Raw genomic sequence first — 22,647 nt, 5'->3', positions numbered from 1 at the left:
TGTTTCTTCATTTGCCCCATTAAAATGTCTTGTGCCTTGCATCATCATCCATTTAATCATTCCTGTCCACCACTTATCTTGCCTCTTGTTCTTTCCCCCGTCCATTCAGGGGCAGCTACTAAAAACTGCCACAGCTTTAGCATCTGCTACATAAAAGGCCATTACAATGAAATGTCAACTATTTCAGTCTACACAGAATGCTGCCTGACCTGCCAGGTATTTTCAATACCTTCCGCTTTTATTTCTGATTTCCAGTCTGTGCAGATTTTTAAATGTGATATCATTGCTGGGACTGACCTATAGAAATGAGGACTTTCTCCAAAACTGATTTTACATTGACCTTCGCTTTCGCCTGCTACTAACACGTTAAGGTGAGTAACTGGTCCAAAACTCCAGAGCTTCCTTCAGAGAGAAGGATCTGTTCACTCCGTCATGAGATTAAATGACAGGTCCATCCAGTGCAATATTCAGACAACTGGAGTGCAAAACTCACTTGGCCCAAGACCTGTGCCCAAAGAAAGCCACGATCATGCCTTTTAAACACACGTGACTGAAAAATTGTCTATACAAATATTAATTGTAGCTGGAACCTGTACTTTGGAAACTGCCTTCTAATATAAATAATAGATTCCAAAGACAAATACAACTGTATTTGAAAACATCTGTACAAAACACATAACAACATATCTAGAGTAGCTTTTTGACCATGCACTTATATTCTAGCAGATCTTATTTTTAAGATTGTACATGTCAATATGCACTGGGCAGCCACATAGTGCAATATTTTCAGCAGCACGTTTAGTCACTTGCAGAGTTATTAGGTCAGGGACAGCAGTGTGAATTCAGTGAAACTTATATCCAAGGGAAATCTTACAATTTATCAATGTCTCTTCAAATCAATGTTAAAACATTAAGCTTCATGAGGTGTTCCAACGTCAGACTGTATGTAAAGCGCACACAGCTAGTACTGGAATGTTTGCTCAGGTTTGAAGGGCAGTTTTGACATTAGTATCTTGAGATTTTGTGGTGGGAAAGGCATTCTGCGGCAGCAGTTTGTCTATGCAATAACTTCATGACAGGTTTTAAGGTGCAGCCCACAAAATTAGTATTGGGATGAGTTATGTATTTCCAGCTTCTAATTATCCTGCAAAGAAATCACCAAATAAGACCACCTTTCAAACAGTATCAACTCACGCTGGGATACCATTCAGGAAAGCCCCAATTAGCTGGGCCTTTGCCCATGCACAATCCAAGATAGCAAGCTGATGAACAGCATTACAACTGAAGCATTATTATTCGCCTACAACACATACATGTAGGCTGGAATCCCCAATGTCATTCCCCTGACACTGCTGCTGGTGAAAACGGAGAATTTGGCACTCAGCCAAAACTCCATTCACTGCTGGACACTGAAGAATGAGCGCCATGGAAGAGGTCAGGGAATACTGGACATAGCTTCCAGCAAGAGTCACCTGATGGGCTTGGGCTGTGAATAGTACAAAATTTACAGTGAACTTAGATACATTGCCATTCCTTCTAAAGGAGCAAACCAGCAGTGAGATAAGCAGCACTTACAATTTGGTCTCAAAGCATTTGCTACAAGGAGAGTAATCAACTCTGATTTGAGCTTAAAGCACACAAAAAAAATAAAGGGGTAATCAAAACAAAATGGAAAGAGAAGAAACTGGAAAGGAATTTCTAGGGAGCAAGTGTGTAAAGGTTAAATGAATGGCCAGTGAGGGACGAGGAGAAGGAAAAACCTGTTGTCACAGGAGAATAAGTATACACATTGGGATAAATCAAGGAAACCACACCATATGAAGATGTCATTTGAGACTGCAGAAGCTTGGAAAGAGCTTTATATACCACACCTTTGCCCTTCTGCCATGGTGTTCAATTTTCTTCCCAAGTATTTACCCACTTTTTAAAAGAAATGGATTTGGCTTTTTTGCCTGTTGAAGGCAAGCTGCTTCATGTCCTACTGTTCTCTGCTTTATCCCACCCCATGTTCTTTTGGTGGTCATTTTAAATGCATGACTTGGGCAGCATGGTAGCACAGTGGTTCGCACTGCTGCTTCACAGCTCCAGGGACCTGGGTTCGATTGCCAGCTCGGGTCACTGTCGTGTGAAGTTTGCATATTCTCCACGTGTCTGCGTGGGTTCCCTCCGGGTACTCTGGTTTCCTCCCACAGTCCAAAGATGTGCAAGTTAGGTTGACTGGCCATACTAAGAAATTGCCTCTTAGTGTCTAGGGATGCGTAGATTAGAGAGATTAGTGAGTATAATATGTAGGGATATAGGGGTAGGGCCTGGGTGGGACTGTGTTCAGTGCAGATTTGATGGGCCGAAGGGCCTCTTTCTGCACTGTAGGGTTCTATGATCTAGATCTATGAATTCTAGTTACTGGCTCATTAATCATTGGAAATATTTTTTTAACCTATTTACATTATCATTTTAACTCCTCTATCAAATCTCCCTTTATGAAAAGCAATGTTTTCTCTTGCATCTCATAACTGAAGGCTTATCCCTAATATCATCTTATTAAATTATAATCTATCCCTCTCCTGAAGTGGGGAGTCCAATATGCTAGCTGCAGCCCAACTATTACTTGTGTAGGTTTAGCATTGCCATATTCAAGGCCCCTGTGTATAAAATCAAGGAGTCGACATGTTGCTTATGTTTTATGAAAGCGTTGCATTTTCACCTTGCCTTTCTCTTGCGTTTCTAAGCCAATAGATTCTCCTCCCCTTCTACAAGTTTTACCGTTGATTCATTTTCCTTGCATTCTTTCTCCCAATATGAATAAGCTTGCATTTTTCCATAAATAATACTTGACATCGATCTATCAACGCATCCTAATAATCTGGTAATGTCCTCACAGACAGTGACTTTACATAGTGCTCCCAATTCTGGGTCGTGTACAGATGTTGATAATGCATCGCCTGCATCCAAATCTAAAGCAATGGCCCCAATAATACCACCAATAATATCCAACTAGATCGACTACAATTCTCTTTTAACTGAATTTCTACTCCTGCTGATACATTCACTGGTTTCACTAAAAATAATTTTTGCTGATTAAGCTTGTGCTATTTTCTCAAATAAAATATTTTAGCCTATACAAATTATAATAGGCATTTAGGACAGCACAGTGGTTAGCAATGCTGCCTTATAGCACAAGTGACCCAGGTTCAATCCCAACTTTGGGTCACCTTCTATGTGAAGTATGCATCTTTTCCCTGTGTCTGCATGGGTTTCCTCCGGATGCTCCGGTTTTCTCCTGCACTCCGGAGATGTGCGAGTTAGGTTCATTAGCCATGCTAAATTGACCCTTAGTGGATTAGCAGGATAAACACATGGAGTTACAGGGAAAGGGCCTGGGTGGGATTGCTGTTGTTACAGCTCGATGGGTCAAATAGCCTCCTTCTGCATTGTAGGGATTTGATATTCCAATTTACAGTGATAGTAGCACTGCAGAAAACTGCATTTAACCCATGAAGGCTACGATAAATAGAATAATTGACTTCTACCAAAGTGAACCATCAAAAGCTGACAGCAGTGACGAACACTATCAGCTTCCTGCAAGAATGTAGAACTGCTCAGGGGAACCAAGCAGACAAAAACTACCCCATTGCTTTGCATTTCATGGCAAATTCTATCACAATAGCACGACTGCCCTTGTTGTGTGCCTCCGACTGGTTTATACATGGTTTCTGTTGTTACACTGTGCAGAATTGTAGGTTCATGGTACCATCTCCTAACTAATGCTGAACCAAGCGCTTGATTTGTTTGCTACTGACATTGGATCACAGACAACTTTTAATGTACCAACTTCATTTGCATCAACTCCCTGAATCACCCATCAGAAAGCTGTACTGCCATAATGTAAGGAATCTACAATATATTCAGGCTAATAAAGCTTCTGTATGATAATGGCATTTTGTTCTAACCTGAAGCATGAGTGCTCCTGTAAACTATTTTGTTGTGCATGATAAATGGAAGCATAGACAGAATCACAGGCCCTGACAGCATCCCTTTTGTGTAAATGATCAGATTAGACAAATTCAATATTTATTACTTGTCATTACAGATGACGTCTCCAATGTTACCGACGCAAATTAGAGAGACCATTTCTGTATTTTTAACTTTTCTCAGTGAAATCAATTGGAGTTGTGACAACTGCTGTTATAGCACTATCAAGGGGGTGCAGCCACATCAGACAACATTCAAGTCTAATGATTTTATTACTAACTCATCAACTCTCTTCCTTTCATGCAGCTTCCAATTTCCTTTCACCTACGTGATATGCATTCCAGTCTCCCTCCCACCCTAAGACTGGGAAAATTACAAGTCATTTTATTGAGGCACAACAGGGACACAGTGAAATTAAGAGGCATGGTCGTAAAAGAATCTGTCCTTTGGGGAAGTGTCCTAAATATTCTGTGCATCTACAAACAATAGCTGGCTCTGTATAGCTAACAGCAAGGTCTCAATTACAGGGGCTTCACTCATTAATCGAGAGTAATGTTTGCCTTTATAATTGCATACGCTTTCTCTCAAGTGTTAATGAGGCTCTGTAATAAAGTGGATTGATGACCTCCCCACACGCCCAAACAATGGTAGCCCAACTTCTCTTACCTTGCATTAATGAGGTACTGTGCAAGGCTTATGTTGGCAGGGGATCCAGTAATAGTAATCTGGCGTTCCGTTGAGCCTTCTGCTGCATTAGCTATTTTAATCTGCGCCCCAGACATTTGTCTGATCTCATTGATTTTGCTGCCTTGTCTGCCGATTATACATCCTATTAGCTGGAAAGAAATTTGGGGGGAAAAAAAATGAAGTCAAACAACCAACCAACTGGTAGAGAGTGCAACATTGAACGTAGGCTGCCGAAGATGCAAGAACGGGAACAGACAGAGATAAAGGCATTTCAGCCCATCTAAAAAACTTTATTTGTTCTCATATTCATGATAAAGATCATCATTGGCCATTGCCTCCTCCTTGGCAGCCAACCCCATAACTCACTACTCCATGTATACTTCATAAACCTTGAACCACCTTCAATTTTTCCTTTAAATGCTTCAACTAAGTCCTGGTTCACTATGTTTAGATGCATGTTCTCCAAAAATTAATCTTCAATTATGTAGCAGTGATTCCCAAGGTGCATTTAGTTTGTTCATTTGGAAGAGAAGGGGATTAAAACAACAGGTTGCTTCAGCTGTTAATGGACAATGAATAGGACTCCCCATATTCATAACATTGAATGACTCAAGGTACTTGATATTGAGGACTTTTAGGTGAAAAGTTATCCAATGGCTTTTTGATCACAGCCAATTTGTTGGAAGCAGTAAAGGAACTACAGGTTCCCCTTACATAATACTGTGAGATGAAATTTCACAGTAGCAGCCCGCCAGAGTTACATAACCTATAACAACATGGTGCTCTGGGGCATATAAACATTCAGAAAATAAACTAACACTACTGAGCAATTTTGGTTCTGTAAATGTTCCCAGTAATAGTGCTGTATCCTTGTGTACAAATATATACTCAACACATGAAAAATAAAGGGCAATTCTGAGGCATTTAACTCTAGCATTAATCCATGTCTTAAAAATACATTAATTTGGAATAATTCTACGATGCTGCACGAATACTTTTGGAAGTGCAGCTAAAAATTACTCTTTACCCAGAGTGTAGTGTGGATGTGAAATTTGGCCCCTTCCCTCTCACCTCGTGAGTAGCATAGATGTATTTGTGAGTAAGCTAAATAAGTACACAGAAGGAGAGTATGCTGAGAGGCTTAGAAAAACATGGGCACAGACCATTTTAGTTGAATGGCTTGTTTCTGTACTGTAAATTCTACAAAATAATGCAAGGCACATGGGTATTCTATATAGAAATTGTACAAACTATTATAGATTTACACCATTAAATCTTGTCATACAAAAACAGTATGGCACCCTCAACATAATCAGCAGACAAGAGGGTCCTGGTTATATTTGTGTGCATTGAGTTTAAGTGTATTTTGGGGTAAGGAAATAATCTTGGAGGGGTTTCTAACATTGGGAGGCACCAGCATATCTGACTGGTCAGCCACCACCCACCTCGAGTCATGCAGCACCTGACTAGTAAAGCGCTGACTAGCCATGGTCCATCTGCTTTAATGGATATTTGGAACTTAAGAGTTTCACCTCAACTAATGGATTGAATCATTGCACCAGGGATGCAACTGGAACAAAAAGAAGTTGTCAACTCCTTGAGTGGCAAGCTGGAAGATTAGGAGCATGAACAGTGGACTGATAGAAAATGTGCAGCTGGTCAGGAGTACACAAGTTAACTTTGATCCACATGGAACTTGATAGGTTAAACATCCGACATAACTTTTCCACAAGAGGCTTGCTGAGTGGATCACAAAGGAAGTCACTGCACATGACAGGGTAAGAACTCAAAGCAAATACACGAGTGAGGTGATGACACTCCCCCCGCCTCCTCAAACTAATGAATCAAAGTAGTTCTCTACCATCTCAACTCAAATGGGGCCAGTTAAACTCACAAGTATTATGCTCTATTACAAACATCACACTGTTATCAGCAAGTCCCTAAGTCAGAATACCCTTATCTATGGGGAATTTCAATGCAAGAGTAGGGTGCACACTGTTCTCATTTCCCAAGCCATGATGTCTGAGGCAGAGTACTTGAGCTTTGCTTTTGGAACTTTGTGTAACTAACACTTTCTTTCAGAACAAACCACATGCCACAAAATGTCATAGAAATATTCAATGGCACGAGGTGGATCAGATCACCACAAGATGTGACTCACTCAACACCTTTAGATACCGGTCACACTGTGCACCAGGGTTAGGATTTCAATCCTAGAAGCATTTTCATTCAAAGCAGAAAGGCTGTCCTTATGTAAGCCATCCTGCTTATTGAGATAAGAATCAACAGTTACTTGACTCAATTTAACAGGTGCTCTTTGGCATTCCCACACAAGTGCAGAAGCAAAATGAAACACGCTTTGAGACACCAGTTACAACAATGTGCACTCAACATATATGAAGCAAAAGCAGAAAAATGCTCACTGGCTTGAGGTTAACATTATTGTGATGGAAGCCAGCGTCGGTGCCAAGCAATCCACTCATTAAATTACAGAGTGATCTGGGTGAGAAGACTCTCCACGTACTAAGAGCTGCTCAAAGTAAAATCCAACAGACTGCTCAGAACTGCACCAATTAGTTTGTTACAATTTTGTAAACTAAACAGATGTCTTCCCATTAAGAAAATGCTCGGGGCATGAATGATGGGATGAAAAGTTAAACATGCCCACCAGCAAAGAAACCAACTTCCTTGACAAGGACAGTCGTGTATGAGAGAGAGTTTGTGCATGGCTGAGGATACGGGGGGTGTGTGTGTGTGGTGGTGGTGGTGGCGTGGCGTGGCGTGGTATCTTTGACTGCAGTAAATAGTTGAACTAATAAATGGAGTACCACGAGTTGTACTCTTGGAGAACATGGCCACTGAGGAAATTCTATACACCAGTGAGCCTGTCTATCATGAAGACACTAGATTATTGAAGACACATTGAAAGCTATCGACTCACTTGATATTGGAAAGTTCCAGATGCTAGTGCTACACTGCCTGAACTCACCAGGAGTCCTACAGCATTTTCTCGAACCTCCCAGTTCCTGCAGGAGGAAGGGTATGTGTGATGTAGGGTTTGTGACCCTGTACAAGGCGGCGGCTGACTGCAGAGATTGTAACACCGTAGCTGCACAACATGAAGATGGTAGACACTGACACTGACCACTGGTAGCTGTGGCCTATGGACACTGACTGTTTGGTGCTCCTAAGCCACACTAGAAAATGTTTAATACAGAATTGACCACCAAAGATTATACTATTGTCTCAAGACAAAATCCATGTTTTAATAGCGTTTTAATTAGCAAGGTGGTTAAAAGAAGTGAACAGTCAATATCTCCAGCGCAGCTTGTCACAATATCTTATCTAGGCACTTTCATTCACGAAAATGTGTATGAAAATTAGGAACACCTTTCATAATTATTTAACCTTCATTGTACAAAATTTGTACTGCATTAGCACTCAGTGGGGAAAATGTAGACTATTTACCATTGACACTCATGTGGTATGTGTGAACTTAGAGAGATTTTTACTTCCTCAAGAAAAATATGACAAATGGGCAATTTATCTTAACTCAAGAAGGGAGTTGAGGCCAGGAGACTTTTCCTGACTTTGCGCTTTGACAAGGGCTAACTAGCGTCTCTGAAAAATCATTAAGATGTCTGTGTATGGAGGAGCCTCCCTTGAAAGGACATTCAAACCATGAGACTCTTGGTGGGATTTACAGCTCCTACAGAAACTCAAATCATTCTGAAATTGTCTTCTGGGTTCGGTGTTCGTCAATTCAAAAGTTAACAAAAAGAGGTAAGAAGAAGCTAATTTATCACATACGGCTGCCATTCACGCTCCAATGTGTAGCAATGACTGATAACATTGCATAATGTATGGGGATAATACAGGCATTGACCATGTAGTCATTTGATTGAAACCAGCTTGATATATCACACCTTGGGTCAGTGGGGGACAAACAATGAGGAAGAACCATCACCCACTGACTTAGTACAGAACCCTGCCTGACAACCAGTCAATTCCAGCAGTGAGAAAGGGGTTAATTTATTCCCCCTGCCAGAGTATTGCTCCTTTCAGCAGAAACTTGGCCACAACTTTGTATGAAAATCCAGAGACTTTATTTATCTTCAAATGATCAAGAGAAGAAACCCACTGGGCTTGTAACAACTTCATCTTCAGGGACTTGAAATGTTGGCTCTATTTTCTCCCCAAAGATGCTGTCAGACCTGCTGAGATTTTCCAGCCTTTTCTATTTTTATGTGAAATGTAGTATAATCTATGCTCTTTTTGTGAATTCTGACAAACTTGCAATTTGGAGACACTCAGCAGTAGGAAGTCACATAGCCAAGATTAATTTGACTCAAACCTTGTTGTACAAAATTTCATACAACATATACTGTTGTAATATTCTAACAACCTGAAGAAACAACTGCAATTGTGCACTGATACTTCACAAATCTGAGGCTTGCATGCGATGCTACAATATTGTTTTTATAATCCTTTTCCTATTTCCTGAAGACAGCTTGTATTAGCTGATTAGAGTTGGAACAAACAAATTTAATGCATTATGCTTTTCAATTATATTTGAATGCTATCTTACAAAGTGTCATGGTGGATACCTATCTTGCTCTTAGTTTTATAAGATGCTTTATATAAATTTTATCCTCTTGCATGCAGCATAGATTTTTTAAAAAAATTAGTTCAAAATATATTGAATATTATTTTCTACCAGAAAAATAAAACTATATGGACCGATCCTTTAGGGAACACTTTAAGACTAATGCAATCTTCAAAATTATTGACTGGTACGTGTAATATTTTAGATGTTTAAATTTTTTAAATTCCAATAAAACCTATACTTTTTAAATTTTTTAAAGAAGGACTAAAATATAAACTGAAACATCTCCATCTTAATCTTTTAGGGTGAGTTACAGTTGCTCAGAGAATCTCTACAGTGCAGAAGGTGGCCAATCAGCGCATTGAGTATACATTGAATCTCTGACAGAGCATCCTACCAAGGCCCACCCCAGCCTTATCTGCAAGACCCCACATGTTTACCCCACTAATTAACCTTTGCATCTTGGGACACGAAGGGCCAATATATTCTGGCCAATCCAATTAACCTGCACATCTTTGGAGTGTGGGGGGAAACCAGAGCACCCAGAGGAAACCCACACAAACAGGGAGAACGTGAAGAATCCAGAGTCACCCAAGGCTAGAACTGAACCCAGGTCCCTTGCACTGTGAGGCAGTAGTGCTAACCACTGTACCATATTCTCAGATTTAGTTATCTTGTCAATCAAGAGGATGGCTACTTTTATGAAACTTTGTACTTGTCCATGAGGACAAGAGAGTAAAATCAACAGTAAATCATTTCTGATTACTTCACTGTCTTTTAGAAGTCAGCCTCTGAGTGGCATTTGCAAAAACCATGCAGATCATCTGCCCATCAAGTAGTTTGAAATTAAAGTATGAGGGAAAAGAAAGAAGAAGAAACTCAGTCACAAGGAGTCACAGCCAACATCAGCATCAAGACAATATTTTTATAATCAGGAGTTTCAAGTAACAGTTTTATCCAAAGGAAGTCACTTACATCATTGGGAATGGTGAGTTCATGAGTACTGGCCGGGGGATTGGCATCCAAACCTAAGGAAATATGAGGAACTAATGATTAGCAATGGAGCATAGAGGTGGGCTATCAACAATGCAATCCTCAGGCCTTGCACATTTGAATTAGAGGCTCAGTTCCACACACCAGGTTTGTTCCTGATTTCTCACATACTCTGTCAAATTGATCCTTGACCAGTTTCTCTTGCTACATACAAATTAGACTCCCATTTCATGATTTTCACAAAGACCTCTGTAAATTGTCTTTGGAGTAGAAATGAAGGATTTATTGGATTTGCATATTGGTAAAACTTTGCACAAATCTGGTTGATTTAAGCTTCATTTTGCCTTACGAAGTGGTTTTCAACTACATCACGGCAAAATATACAATAGGCCTGTAAACTAAAATTGCTTCAGGTATGACATTGAAATGCAGTCTCTATAAAAAAAAATTATACTATGCGCACAATGCATTTCCTTTGGTTTCAATGCTGAGAAATGTATGTCATGTGTCCTGCAGCAACTAATCACCTAGGCTTTTCAGATCAGAGGTGCAGAATTGCAGAAAACGTTTAGATTAATTCTGATCTTAATCATTTTAGATTTTAAAAGGGTCTACTCCATTTTTGAAAAATGTATTCTGTATCTGTTCTTTTTTGATTTTAGGTGGCTAGTTGATGTTACATTTCCACTTTCAAAGAGAGATTATGAGGAATGGATAAGATTAGGGACAAAATGGCTCTTAGAAGCCTTTACATCAACTAAAGATCTGCATTGAAAGTGGTCTTGAAATCTTCCATCAGCAGGATTGGCCCTTGCAGAGATGGGACGCTTGGCAACTTAGATGTTTCATACAACGGTCTTGCCTAGAGTTGCTGAAACAAAAGCAGGGTTTCAGTAAATTTCAAAGCCAGCGATTTAAATGCACAGCATTAGAGGCATGAAAAAAAGAGGTCCACAATTCTTGCGCATAATTAAAAGCATCAGTAACTTGAGATTTGTTTGGTAGCTTGTGACAGAAGAAATCCTTCAAAATTACAAAAATCTATTTTACATGTTATCATGTAAAACTGGGGTGAAGCTAATTGCTAGTTTTTAAAAAAAATTCAAGTTCTGGTTACTATTTCTTAAATTTTCCAAATTCTTCTGGCTCAAGTCACCAGTGAAAGAAAATAACACAACTGCTTAGATTAAGCATTAGCTCAAAGCAGACTCAGATTTACTTATATTACTGTTTGCTGACTGTCTCATCAGGATAACATGTGAACTGTTGGCATGCAAGTTTTCTACTGATACAAAGACCTTGCGATATTAAGTGCACTGGTCTGAATTACTCAATCACGTTATATAGTGAACTCCATAGTGCTTCTATCCATCTAAACTAATACACCTTCTTGGGATGTGTTTAAACTAGCACAAAAAATTTTATTGCTCTCAAATTATTTTCTTGCTGTTCAATCTGATATAACTTATGGGTTTATTTTTCATCAGTAATTGTTAATTGGGTTAAAGTAAATCGTTATTCTTGTGGCATTTTTTAACTGATCAGGAATCTCGCTGGAAATCCTCAACTATTTCTAGTGGTGATGTAAATTGCTAGCCTTTAGCTCAGGCACTTTCCATTTGTAACAAGCACGCAGATATGGATCATGAGATGGAGGTCTGCTGTGGAAGATGTCTTTTATGTTAAGCACCCAGTGTGATGGGAGAAGGCTCATTGTCCTGTTGCATTCTTCCCCTGTGCAATTTGGATTAATTTAATTTTGTTGTTTTAATGTTGCACTTTTCACTTTGATTTTCAACTTTGCAGATTTCTATATAATTGCATCACAGTTAGCTAGTGATAGACATGATTTAAAGTGAATGACAATAATGAGAAGCACTAATTATCCCAAGGGCTAGCAACAGTGGATATGCATCCAGCTTCTAACTATATAATGTCATCTAGTCATGAGCTTATTCTATGCAAATCACTCATCTTTTCTTATCACAGCAGGTCTTTGCTGAAGCTTTTAGATTAGACTCTATAACAGTTACTGCATCTAGCATAATCTATTATATGATTACCAGAAACCAAAATAGCCTTTAAAAAAGGATGTGGATAAATTTTTGATTTAGAAACGATTACAAGAGTATGAAGGGCAGGGCAATGGGATTAAGTGGATAGCTTTCAGACAAGAGGCACATGTGCAATGGGCAAATAGAACTCCTCCCATGCACTTGACTTGCATTGAGATCAGGATCTAATTATTTATATATTTTAGACATGAAATAAAGATGCAATGCATGTAATTTTGTGCAAAGTAGGACTAAAACATGCACTGCAGCGTCCTGCATGACAGTTACTAGAAACCATGCATTTATCAGCTGTAATTATTTTAAACCGCCATTAGAATTGCACATGAACTGGAACATCTCATTATAGGAAACTTCCATGCTGAGCAAAGATCCTGGCTATCAAACTACAATCAGATCAGCCATTGACTCTTTTCGCTGTATTGTGATTCCGCAAAACCTTTCTGGTTTGGGGAAAAATTCAGCTAAGTATGCAGGGCAAGTCATTTGTTTTCATTTGCTACTTTATTCTGACATCAGTCAGGCTGCATTAATACATCAGACATGCAGAATTTGTGAAAATCATTAGAAATGTGCATAGCTGTTTTGCTGCAGGTTAATCTTCAGGACATTTATATACTTATCAAATCAACCAAATTTTGTTTGGAAATTAAACAGTTTACTAAAAAAGATAAACTTTCTGATATTTCAAATTACTTTGTCAAACATGGAAACAGGCACTACCTATTTTGCTATTTAGTGCGAATTTATATATAAAACATGAAACAATTAACATTTAATAGTTGCTCATTCCACTGACACTATAAGTAGTAAAGACACTGTTGGATTAACAATTTAACTTAAAATACATATGAGAAACTGATCCACATTCAAACTATACACTCACTTCCTTTTAGAAACAAAAGCAAGTTATCAATAGAAGAATGATAGAAATTAATTCAGTTTTATCTTACAAGTTCACTAGTTAAGTAAGCTTAGGTTAAACCCTGAAGCACTGAATACATACATTCATTGCAATTTGTTTAAAAACTATGACAGAGAGAGAAAGAGAAGTAGAGAGAAAAACAGAGGTGCCGAGAAAAGGAGCTGAATAGGGCACTGTGGGTACGTACCAGGGAAACCAGGGGTGGTCTGCCCAAGGGGAGTAAAGGGGGTATGCTGCATAGCCAACTGATGAAGCTTGGTCAACTGCTGAGGGGTAGGAGGGGAAATTAGAACTAACTGATTACTGTACAATAAACACAAACACTACTCTTAGAAACAAAAAAAAAATAGAGGCAGTAAACAATGAACCATGCAGCAACATGGCAAACAATTTGATGGAAAATAAGATGTTTTTTTTTGAAAATTGTAAATTTTCTAAGTCCCACCCTTAATGTCTAGCAACATCAAAGGATCTGATCGGGAAGGCTGGTACAAGTACCATGGAATTCTCCTGGCAGACAAGAGGAAACGCTCAGCTCTGCAAAAAGGCCAGAAATTTGCTGAGGTCTTTCTGAAAGTGGATGCCAGCAAGCCAGACTTATCTGGTGCCTAATCTAAGAGGTAGCTATACCTGCATGACAAGAGAATCAGCCTCTGTTGGGACTCAAACATACCCCAGGTTCCTGATTCTTCATTACAGTTTTTTATTTCCATTTTCCCTCTCAAGGATTCTGGTCTCCATGCAGGTTCCTTCAGCTGGGAGGACGTTTGAGTAAGCTGCGGACTTCTCCACAAGGTCGATGCCAGCGCCGCTTTATACTCAGTCGACAAGAGGCACGCATCCTGTGGAGCAAGATGGCCAGTGTCAGAGTTGAGGTGCTCCAAAAACATGAGATATCCTGCCTTGCTGTCTGATTGAGAAATGAAGGAACTCACTGCAAGTGTGGTTGGAAGATTAAGCATCCAATATTGCTGGCATCGAAGAAATTTGTCACACATATAGCTGCAGGATTTGGGTTTTAGGCAGCTCTGTGACTCAAACCTACAATACAAGGAGTGTTTTTAACTGCTCAGTAAGGGCAGGTTGTTTATTTTACCATGCCACATTAACATTTTAGGACCTCACCGCATGGTTATAAGTGTTTTAAGACCACCGATTCAACAGGCACAGCTGTACAGTTAGCACAGTAACATTTCATGTTACCAAGAGAAAGGAATCAAATGGAAACTGAAGGGAGGTTATGTGATTCCTAATCCCACCCTTCCTAAACTAAGGTGATAAAATATTTATTTTAATAGGTTCAAGATGCTTACAATATGTGATATTAAGAGGATTGGATGTTTGAAACCTCACTTAGTGTGCCTTATTGTGATGAAGGTATTCAACATGCTTGGGGGTGGAGATTACTAGGTAGGGAAGAATTATGAGCCATATTCCACTTAAAGATGATCAGGAAGCAATCTGAGGTACTAAGGCACACTGACTTATTTCAGCACTAGCATCATGCACATAAATTTCAAGGCCTCTGTAGAATTTCAGATATCTCACCAGTTTACACCAGAATAATTCAGAGTGTAATAATAACAGCCATCAGTAAAAGTAGCACGTAGGAAAATATCTATCAGGTAATGTGATTTTGTAGTGAGTTACAGACAATAAAGATGCAAAATTGAAGAGGGACTTGTGGATATTTAGAAGATGAGTACATTCAGTTTCTTTCACATAATACAGAAGTGGCTGTTCCTTTATTTTGAAATTACATGATAAAAAAATCCAAGCTGACAGACTGAAATAAGCAAAAAAGATAGGAAAATCATGATTAAAAGTTACTCAGAAAATTACTGAAGTTGAGTGTTTTGCATGTCCTTCTTAACACGGGAGTGTGTTATTTCTGCATCTGTTGTACAAATGTTTTTTTGTTGTTCGAGATGATGCAGTATTTTTTCACTCAGCTGGAATGGCAGAGAACTAAACCTATTCTTCAGTGGCTGTCACTGAGCTACATCTGCAAGGAACTGAGAGAGGTTGAGAACAAGTAGAAATTCTACCCAGCAAGATGCAGAATAATTCTCTCAGTAGTCCTCACAGGGTAGCACCAATGCTCCCTTATGCTTGAATTAAGTATTTTTAAACTGGCAAGTTCAATGTAGCATTAAACAACTTTACTAATAGTGCTGATTAACAATCATATTTTTAAGTATTCTCTGGTATCACATTTTAATGGGAGGTATGTTTTCCAGAGGATTCTTGTAACAGTCACAGCTCTCACCATTACCACCAGGCACATTGTACAGCCCTTTGATGCAGTGCATATGACGATTAGAAAGAACCAAAGTACGTGTAAAGATTCCTAAGAACCTAAATTATTTATTGAGGATGCAACTGGTAGGAGACAAAAGAATATTGACGGATGTTAATGTAGAGATCCAGAAAGCATTCAACAAAGTTCCACATCAGGGTCCATTAGAAAAATTCAGAAGTCCATGGAACTGAAGGAAATTAATGAGCAGGTTAGAGAGGTAGAAGACGACAGAGATAACGGGTGTCCACTTGAGTTGGAAGGAAATGACTGGTGTTGCCCCATAAGCATCAATGCTGGGGCCTCAACTATTCACTATATTTATTAATTTTCACCAGAGAACCAGATAGCTATACTTGTCATCAGCAAACTTTGCTAAGTTGTGTACTCGGGAACATAACATTACAGAGAGAGATACAAATTGGCAGACTGATTACAACAGGAGTTTTTAGAAGTGAGATGTCACCCATTTTGGAGCAAGCAAAGATAAATCTGAGTAATGGTATAAAGCTGAGTACACCGTGATCCAAAGAGATTAAGTGATCCATGTTGCAGTCAGGTACATAGAAAGTCAAAAAGACAAATAGGAATGTTAGCCTAATTAGGGGGCTAGAATATAAAGTTGGAGGAGGAAGGGGCACAGTGCGGAGTTTTGCCACAGCTATATAAAGCTCTGGCTAGATAGCACCTGCAGTGCTACATAGACTTCAAAAGAATATTTTGATTTAGGAAGGATTGCAGTGCAGATTCACCAGAATACAGACAGACACACACACACTATGAGGATAGATCACAATCTAGTGCTATAAATCCTAGAATACAGAAGGTTTAGAGGTGATTTGATTGAGATTACTACCATTTTGTCAGGAAGTGAGAGGATAGATAGAAACATGTTCTGCTGGTGGAGGTCTTTAGCCCCAAAACAAGAGTCAGACCATCCAGAAGAGAAGCCAAGAAATAATTCTAGAAAGTGTGAAGAAATATGGAACTCTCAAAGTAGCTGATGCACGCGCATCAAGTTTAAATTGGAGATAATAGATCTTTCTTCGATAAGGGTATAAATGAATGAGACCAAGAAAGTTGACTGAAGTTAGGATCATAACAGCCATGATCAAACTGAGCAGTGGAAAAGATTCAATAGGCTAAATGGCCTACTCATGTTGCTCTATCAACAATTTTCCAAATCATTTCAAATGTGGAAGTTCAGGTTCTGCAGTTTTAAAGTTCCATGACAAACTCAATTATTTGTCCTGAAAAGTATATACTTCAAAATATGATCTTTGAACACCACTCCTATCTTGGCACTGAGCAGCTGCCCAGTGTTCACATTGGGGTACAAAGCTTAATAATATCAGGTTATTACAGCTTTATAATAAATCTGGTCCATGCTATTTATTATTCATCTTGTGCAGGTTTCTTTGTGTTGAGTAAGGAGGCACTATTCTCATTGGAATTGATGGCTGGGTTAGAAGCAATACTGATATTTATTTTCCTGATGGATACAGAGGAAAATAGCTTTAAATGGAATTCGGCTACACAACTCTTGTTTGGAAGCATTCTTTATCCCCAAGGATGTGGAACAATAATGGAGTATCAGGAGTCACTTCAAGAAAGTGAGACACTTATTTTCCATCAAATACTCTTGTAAACATTACTACAATATAACAAAGTGGTCAGTTAAAAACAAGTTACTAAAGATCACAAATACAAAAGCAACTAGTGAAATCTTAATCAAACATTTCAGTATTAATATTCATTAATAGTAATGTAATAATCATGCATTTTATTTATTTGAAGTCATGATTAGGGTAGAAAGGGGGGAAAACTCACATCTGGGTGTGGAATGGCATACTGTCCCTGAATTGTATAGGCCTGTAGAAGTGAAATGAAAAAAAAATCTTCTTCAAAAGTTCCACGTTTGAGAAACCATCCATAGTTAGCACCACTGCAAGCACCTGAGCTTTGTCTAAATCCCCTACTCTGTAATGCATGATGTCTCAGCAAAGGTTTTGGCCAATAAATTTGCAGGAGAAAAACATGAAATTCCACCTTTTTATTTAATAAGAATTTTGAGCTGGCAAAAGACAGGATGAATAACATTAGCAGACAGTAAATTATGCAGTATCCATTTTAAATTAGAAAGTAGCTAAATCATAGATCATAAGACAGCGAATAATTATTTGAAGGCATTAGCCCACTGGACATTGTGTTTACTTTTAGCATGTAATAGTGGTTCCAGTTCAAACGGTAACCCGAAGAACTGCAAATAACTGTGCCATGTTTGGTAAACACTCATTCATCCCAGAGGAGGGACTCCCCAGGTAGCTTTCACCACCAATTTTCTGCAAAGCTAATTCTGCACTAAATATGCACATACACGTTCTAAATGCTGTCCATGTCAGAGACTATACACATGCTCCATTTGTATTAATTTTAATACATCAAAGAACGTGTGGGAGCAGGGTGTGGGTTGTCACAGTGGCGTAATCATGTCATCCCACTGCTAATTGCAATTATTGTTACTTCATTATTAAAACAAAGACAAATATATGAAACCAAAACTGTAGACAGCTGTGCAGCCAGAATCAAGCTGCAACTCTGGTACTATGTTACGACACCAATCACATGCTGCAGAATTTTCAGGGAAGACTGCTCCAAGAATGAGCGCCCTGGGCTAAAACACCATATTTAGGTGACAATTCATTAAAACATGGCCCGAAAATCTTGCAAAGAGTGCAGTGAATGACAACAGAGCAAAAACCACTCTCTGGATGCTCATTGGGAGCATCATGATACTCTTACTCAAACATGTTGCTTCCTTATGCCAGCGATCAGGATTTGCAACAGGAAAGTGATATACTTTGTGAAGTGATATACTGTAGGTCAATGTTGCAGGATTGTAAATAGTTTCTACACGATATTGAAAGCAGGGCAGTTTGAGTGAGGGAAGTATTTGCATATAAACTCGATTTCAGCATAGGTAAATACTACTGAACCAGTCTTTTGAGATTTTCAATTTTTTTTGGAATGCATGCATTGTGTAGGTGAAAGTATCTGTACCAATACCTCAATATTGGCCCTGACACAGCACCATTGTTTTTCCTACTTTCAACATCTTACATTTTTGCACATAACATTTCAGAAAAATCAAACATCAGGTTTGTCAAGTCAACAATCTCCTACACTTACCTTGTGGTTAGGTTGCTTTGACTGCCATCTTAGTGGGGCAATTCAGCTGGATAGTCCCAGTTCAAACTGATCATGCTCTCTTTCTCTTTCATACCCAAGTCACTATTTGGTAACTAACTATCCTACTTCCTTAATTAGCTGGAATGGCTACTTTTGGCACTTTGTTTCAAACAGTGACCACAGAAGTCTAAGCTGCCTCTGCTGAAGAGGCTGTGCGCTCTGTTTACACAGCTTGTAACTATGTTAGTGCAGGCTTTACTTCGAGCCTTAAAAAGATCTGGGCATGCATAATAGATGACCAAAGTAAAAATAAGAGAAAGCAAAAAATATTTCAGACTGAAATTATACAAGAGTAATCGCAAAAGCAGAAAAAGTTCTGAATTAGTCAACCTTTTATAAAAGATTCTAACTGAAGAGATCTGAAACATGACTTAGTGAACAGCAATCTTCAATTTGGCTGCAATTATTTTTACTGGGTTAAAATACAAATCTCCTATTACTATACAACTGTATCTACAATATTAGGGGGCCATCATGTCTTTCAGAAGTGTGCCTGGCCATCACTTCCCAAAATCTGTTGTGTTACACATGCTGGGGTCTTTTCCTGTTGCAGGCATCTGAATTGGCAGCATATGCCTTGGGTAAGTGGCCTCAGAACTTTGCAGCAAGCTACATTGGTAAACTCCTGCTCAGAAGTACAGCCACAATGTAAATCTTTCTTCTTCTACACAATGACTTTTCAAAGCATTATCTGTTATTTACTGCTGCACTGAATATAACTGGCTGTCACCATTTTTAGCTGAAAAACCTCTCTTCTTTCCCTCCCCATTCTTTTCCAGGACATCTTCCTCATCTGAGAACTATTTTGCTGGAAGATGTATGCCAGCGTGGCTAGGCTGAATGGCCTGTTTCGTGCCACAAAGCGTGTGTGTAAAATCCTGTCTCACCATCCCCATCAGCACTGGATAGAGGCACAGAAGTAGCTCTTTATATTCCCATGGCAAGGTATCTGAATTCTAGGTGAAACTATGCATAATAAAATGGCAGAAAGTGGCAATCACTGGGAAACTGCAGCCACAAACCAAAATCACTCAATGGCACAGCACATGCCAAGAACTGAAGCAGTGCAACACCATCATGTTTCTCAGAAGCATCAGAGAAGTTCACTTACTCAGCTTGTGGCAATGCAAGCACACATCATCATACATAAATGGGATAACTTATGTCTGACATTATTGATTAATGAAATACTTTGGAATAATGGCCCATAGATAGTATTCAATTGCAAAATATTTCAACTATAATGAAAACACTGTTACAATGATTTATTAAATTCCCTTTTGGATGAAGGGTAAAGCACTGTATGTAGATCCAGTCAGAAAATCCTATGATTCTTCAACACTGGCAAATATTTAATTAAAACATCTCAAATAAAAGTTTAGCAGGCCATTCCATTTACTATCCAGTTAACTGCTGAAAAATGATTAAATAAGAATGTTTCCAACCCTGAATCAGTGTTTAAAATTAATAGCAACAACAGAAGTTTCAAGTAACATGAAAGCTTTTTGGTTTCAAAGCATGCAATAGTTACTCAACATATAGACACTATCTTTGCTGAGACAAGTTGCACATTTGGGATGTCCTGAAGCTTCACACACACACACACACTAGTGGGAGCATGGACAGACACACTGAATTTCCCCACCCATCCCACGCATTCACACGTGCAACCCCCCCGACACACTCACTACCCCCGCCCAACACAGGAACTTTCACCCTTGCCCTGCTCCCCACACATACACACACACAGAGGCACTCACGCTCCTGCCCCCTCGCAAGCAGCCACAAGCACCGCACACACGCCCCAACCCCCCATCTCACAAGCACCGCACACACGCCCCAACCCCCCATCTCACACTCACACACACACACCCCCATCCCCCTTCTCTCACACACACACACCCCCATCCCCCTTCTCTCACACACACACACCCCCATCCCCCTTCTCTCACACACACACCCCCATCCCCCTTCTCTCACACACACACCCCCATCCCCCTTCTCTCACACACACACCCCCATCCCCCTTCTCTCACACACACACCCCCATCCCCCTTCTCTCACACACACACCCCCATCCCCCTTCTCTCACACACACACCCCCATCCCCCTTCTCTCACACACACACCCCCATCCCCCTTCTCTCACACACACACCCCCATCCCCCTTCTCTCACACACACACCCCCATCCCCCTTCTCTCACACACACACCCCCATCCCCCTTCTCTCACACACACACCCCCATCCCCCTTCTCTCACACACACACCCCCATCCCCCTTCTCTCACACACACACCCCCATCCCCCTTCTCTCACACACACACCCCCATCCCCCTTCTCTCACACACACACCCCCATCCCCCTTCTCTCACACACACACCCCCATCCCCCTTCTCTCACACACACACCCCCATCCCCCTTCTCTCACACACACACCCCCATCCCCCTTCTCTCTCACACACACCCCCATCCCCCTTCTGTCACACACACACCCCCATCCCCCTTCTCTCACACACACACCCCCATCCCCCTTCTCTCACACACACACCCCCATCCCCCTTCTCTCACACACACACACCCCCCATGTCTCTCACACACACACACCCCCCATGTCACTCACACACACACACCCCCCATGTCACTCACACACACACACCCCCCATGTCACTCACACACACACACCCCCCATGTCACTCACACACACACACCCCCCATGTCACTCACACACACACACCCCCCATGTCACTCACACACACACACCCCCCATGTCACTCACACACACACACCCCCCATGTCACTCACACACACACACCCCCCATGTCACTCACACACACACACCCCCCATGTCACTCACACACACACCCCCCCATGTCACTCACACACACACACCCCCCATGTCACTCACACACACACACACCCCCCATGTCACTCACACACACACCCCCCCCCACCCCACGCACACACACCCCCCCCCACCCCACGCACACACACCCCCCTTCTCACACGCACACACACCCCCCTTCTCACACGCACACACACCCCCCTTCTCACACGCACACACACACCCCTTCTCACACGCACACACCCCCCAACCCCCTTCTCTCACGCACACACCCCCCAACCCCCTTCTCTCACACACACCCCCCATCTCTCACACACACACCCCCCCATCTCTCACACACACACCCCCCCATCTCTCACACACACACCCCCCCATCTCTCACACACACACCCCCCCATCTCTCACACACACACCCCCCCATCTCTCACACACACACCCCCCATCTCTCACACACACACCCCCCCATCTCTCACACACACACCCCCCATCTCTCACACACACACCCCCCCATCTCTCACACACACACCCCCCACCCCCCTTCTCACACACACACACCCCCCACCCCCCGTCTCTCACACACACACACCCCACCCCACACACACACACCCCACTCCACCCACACCCCACCCCCACACACACCCCACCCCCACACACCCCACCCCCCTTCTCACACACACCCCCACACCCCCCCATGTCACACACACACACCCCCCCACCCCCCCTTCGCACACTCACACACACCCCCCCCTTCTCACACACATCCCCCCCTTCTCACACACACCCCCCCCTTCTCACACACACACCCCCCTTCTCACACACACACCCCCCTTCTCTCACACACACCCCCCTTCTCACACACACCCCCCCCTTCTCACACACACCCCCCCCTTCTCACACACACCCCCCCCTTCTCACACACACCCCCCCTTCTCACACACACCCCCCCCTTCTCACACACCCCCCCCTTCTCACACACCCCCCCTTCTCACACACCCCCCCCTT

General features: G+C 41.1%; 1 protein-coding gene across 22 annotated transcripts in view; it reads right to left on the bottom strand.

Moving 5' to 3' along the window:
- LOC145349950 (poly(rC)-binding protein 3) overlaps window positions 1-22,647 on the bottom strand; it is a 154,604-nt gene that overhangs the window by 2,575 nt on the left and 129,382 nt on the right. For 14 of the 22 annotated variants that reach the window (XM_080198659.1, XM_080198655.1, XM_080198668.1 and 11 more), the window contains 4 exons: window positions 17,385-17,426; window positions 13,929-14,097; window positions 10,241-10,293; window positions 4,639-4,808 (listed from right to left, as the gene is read on the bottom strand). In XM_080198659.1, the coding sequence (XP_080054785.1) occupies window positions 4,639-4,808; window positions 10,241-10,293; window positions 13,929-14,097; window positions 17,385-17,426 (434 nt within the window). Of the gene's footprint in view, window positions 1-4,638; window positions 4,809-10,240; window positions 10,294-13,442; window positions 13,522-13,928; window positions 14,098-17,384; window positions 17,427-22,647 lie in introns of all 22 variants that reach the window. The other 8 variants (XM_080198672.1, XM_080198670.1, XM_080198675.1 and 5 more) reach the window with 4 other exon arrangements.

This window comes from Carcharhinus amblyrhynchos, chromosome 11 (genome assembly GCF_965287045.1).
Source record: "Carcharhinus amblyrhynchos chromosome 11, sCarAmb.v2.hapA, whole genome shotgun sequence".
Taxonomy (NCBI): Eukaryota; Metazoa; Chordata; class Chondrichthyes; order Carcharhiniformes; family Carcharhinidae; genus Carcharhinus; species Carcharhinus amblyrhynchos.
This window is presented reverse-complemented; position numbering and strand designations above follow the sequence as displayed.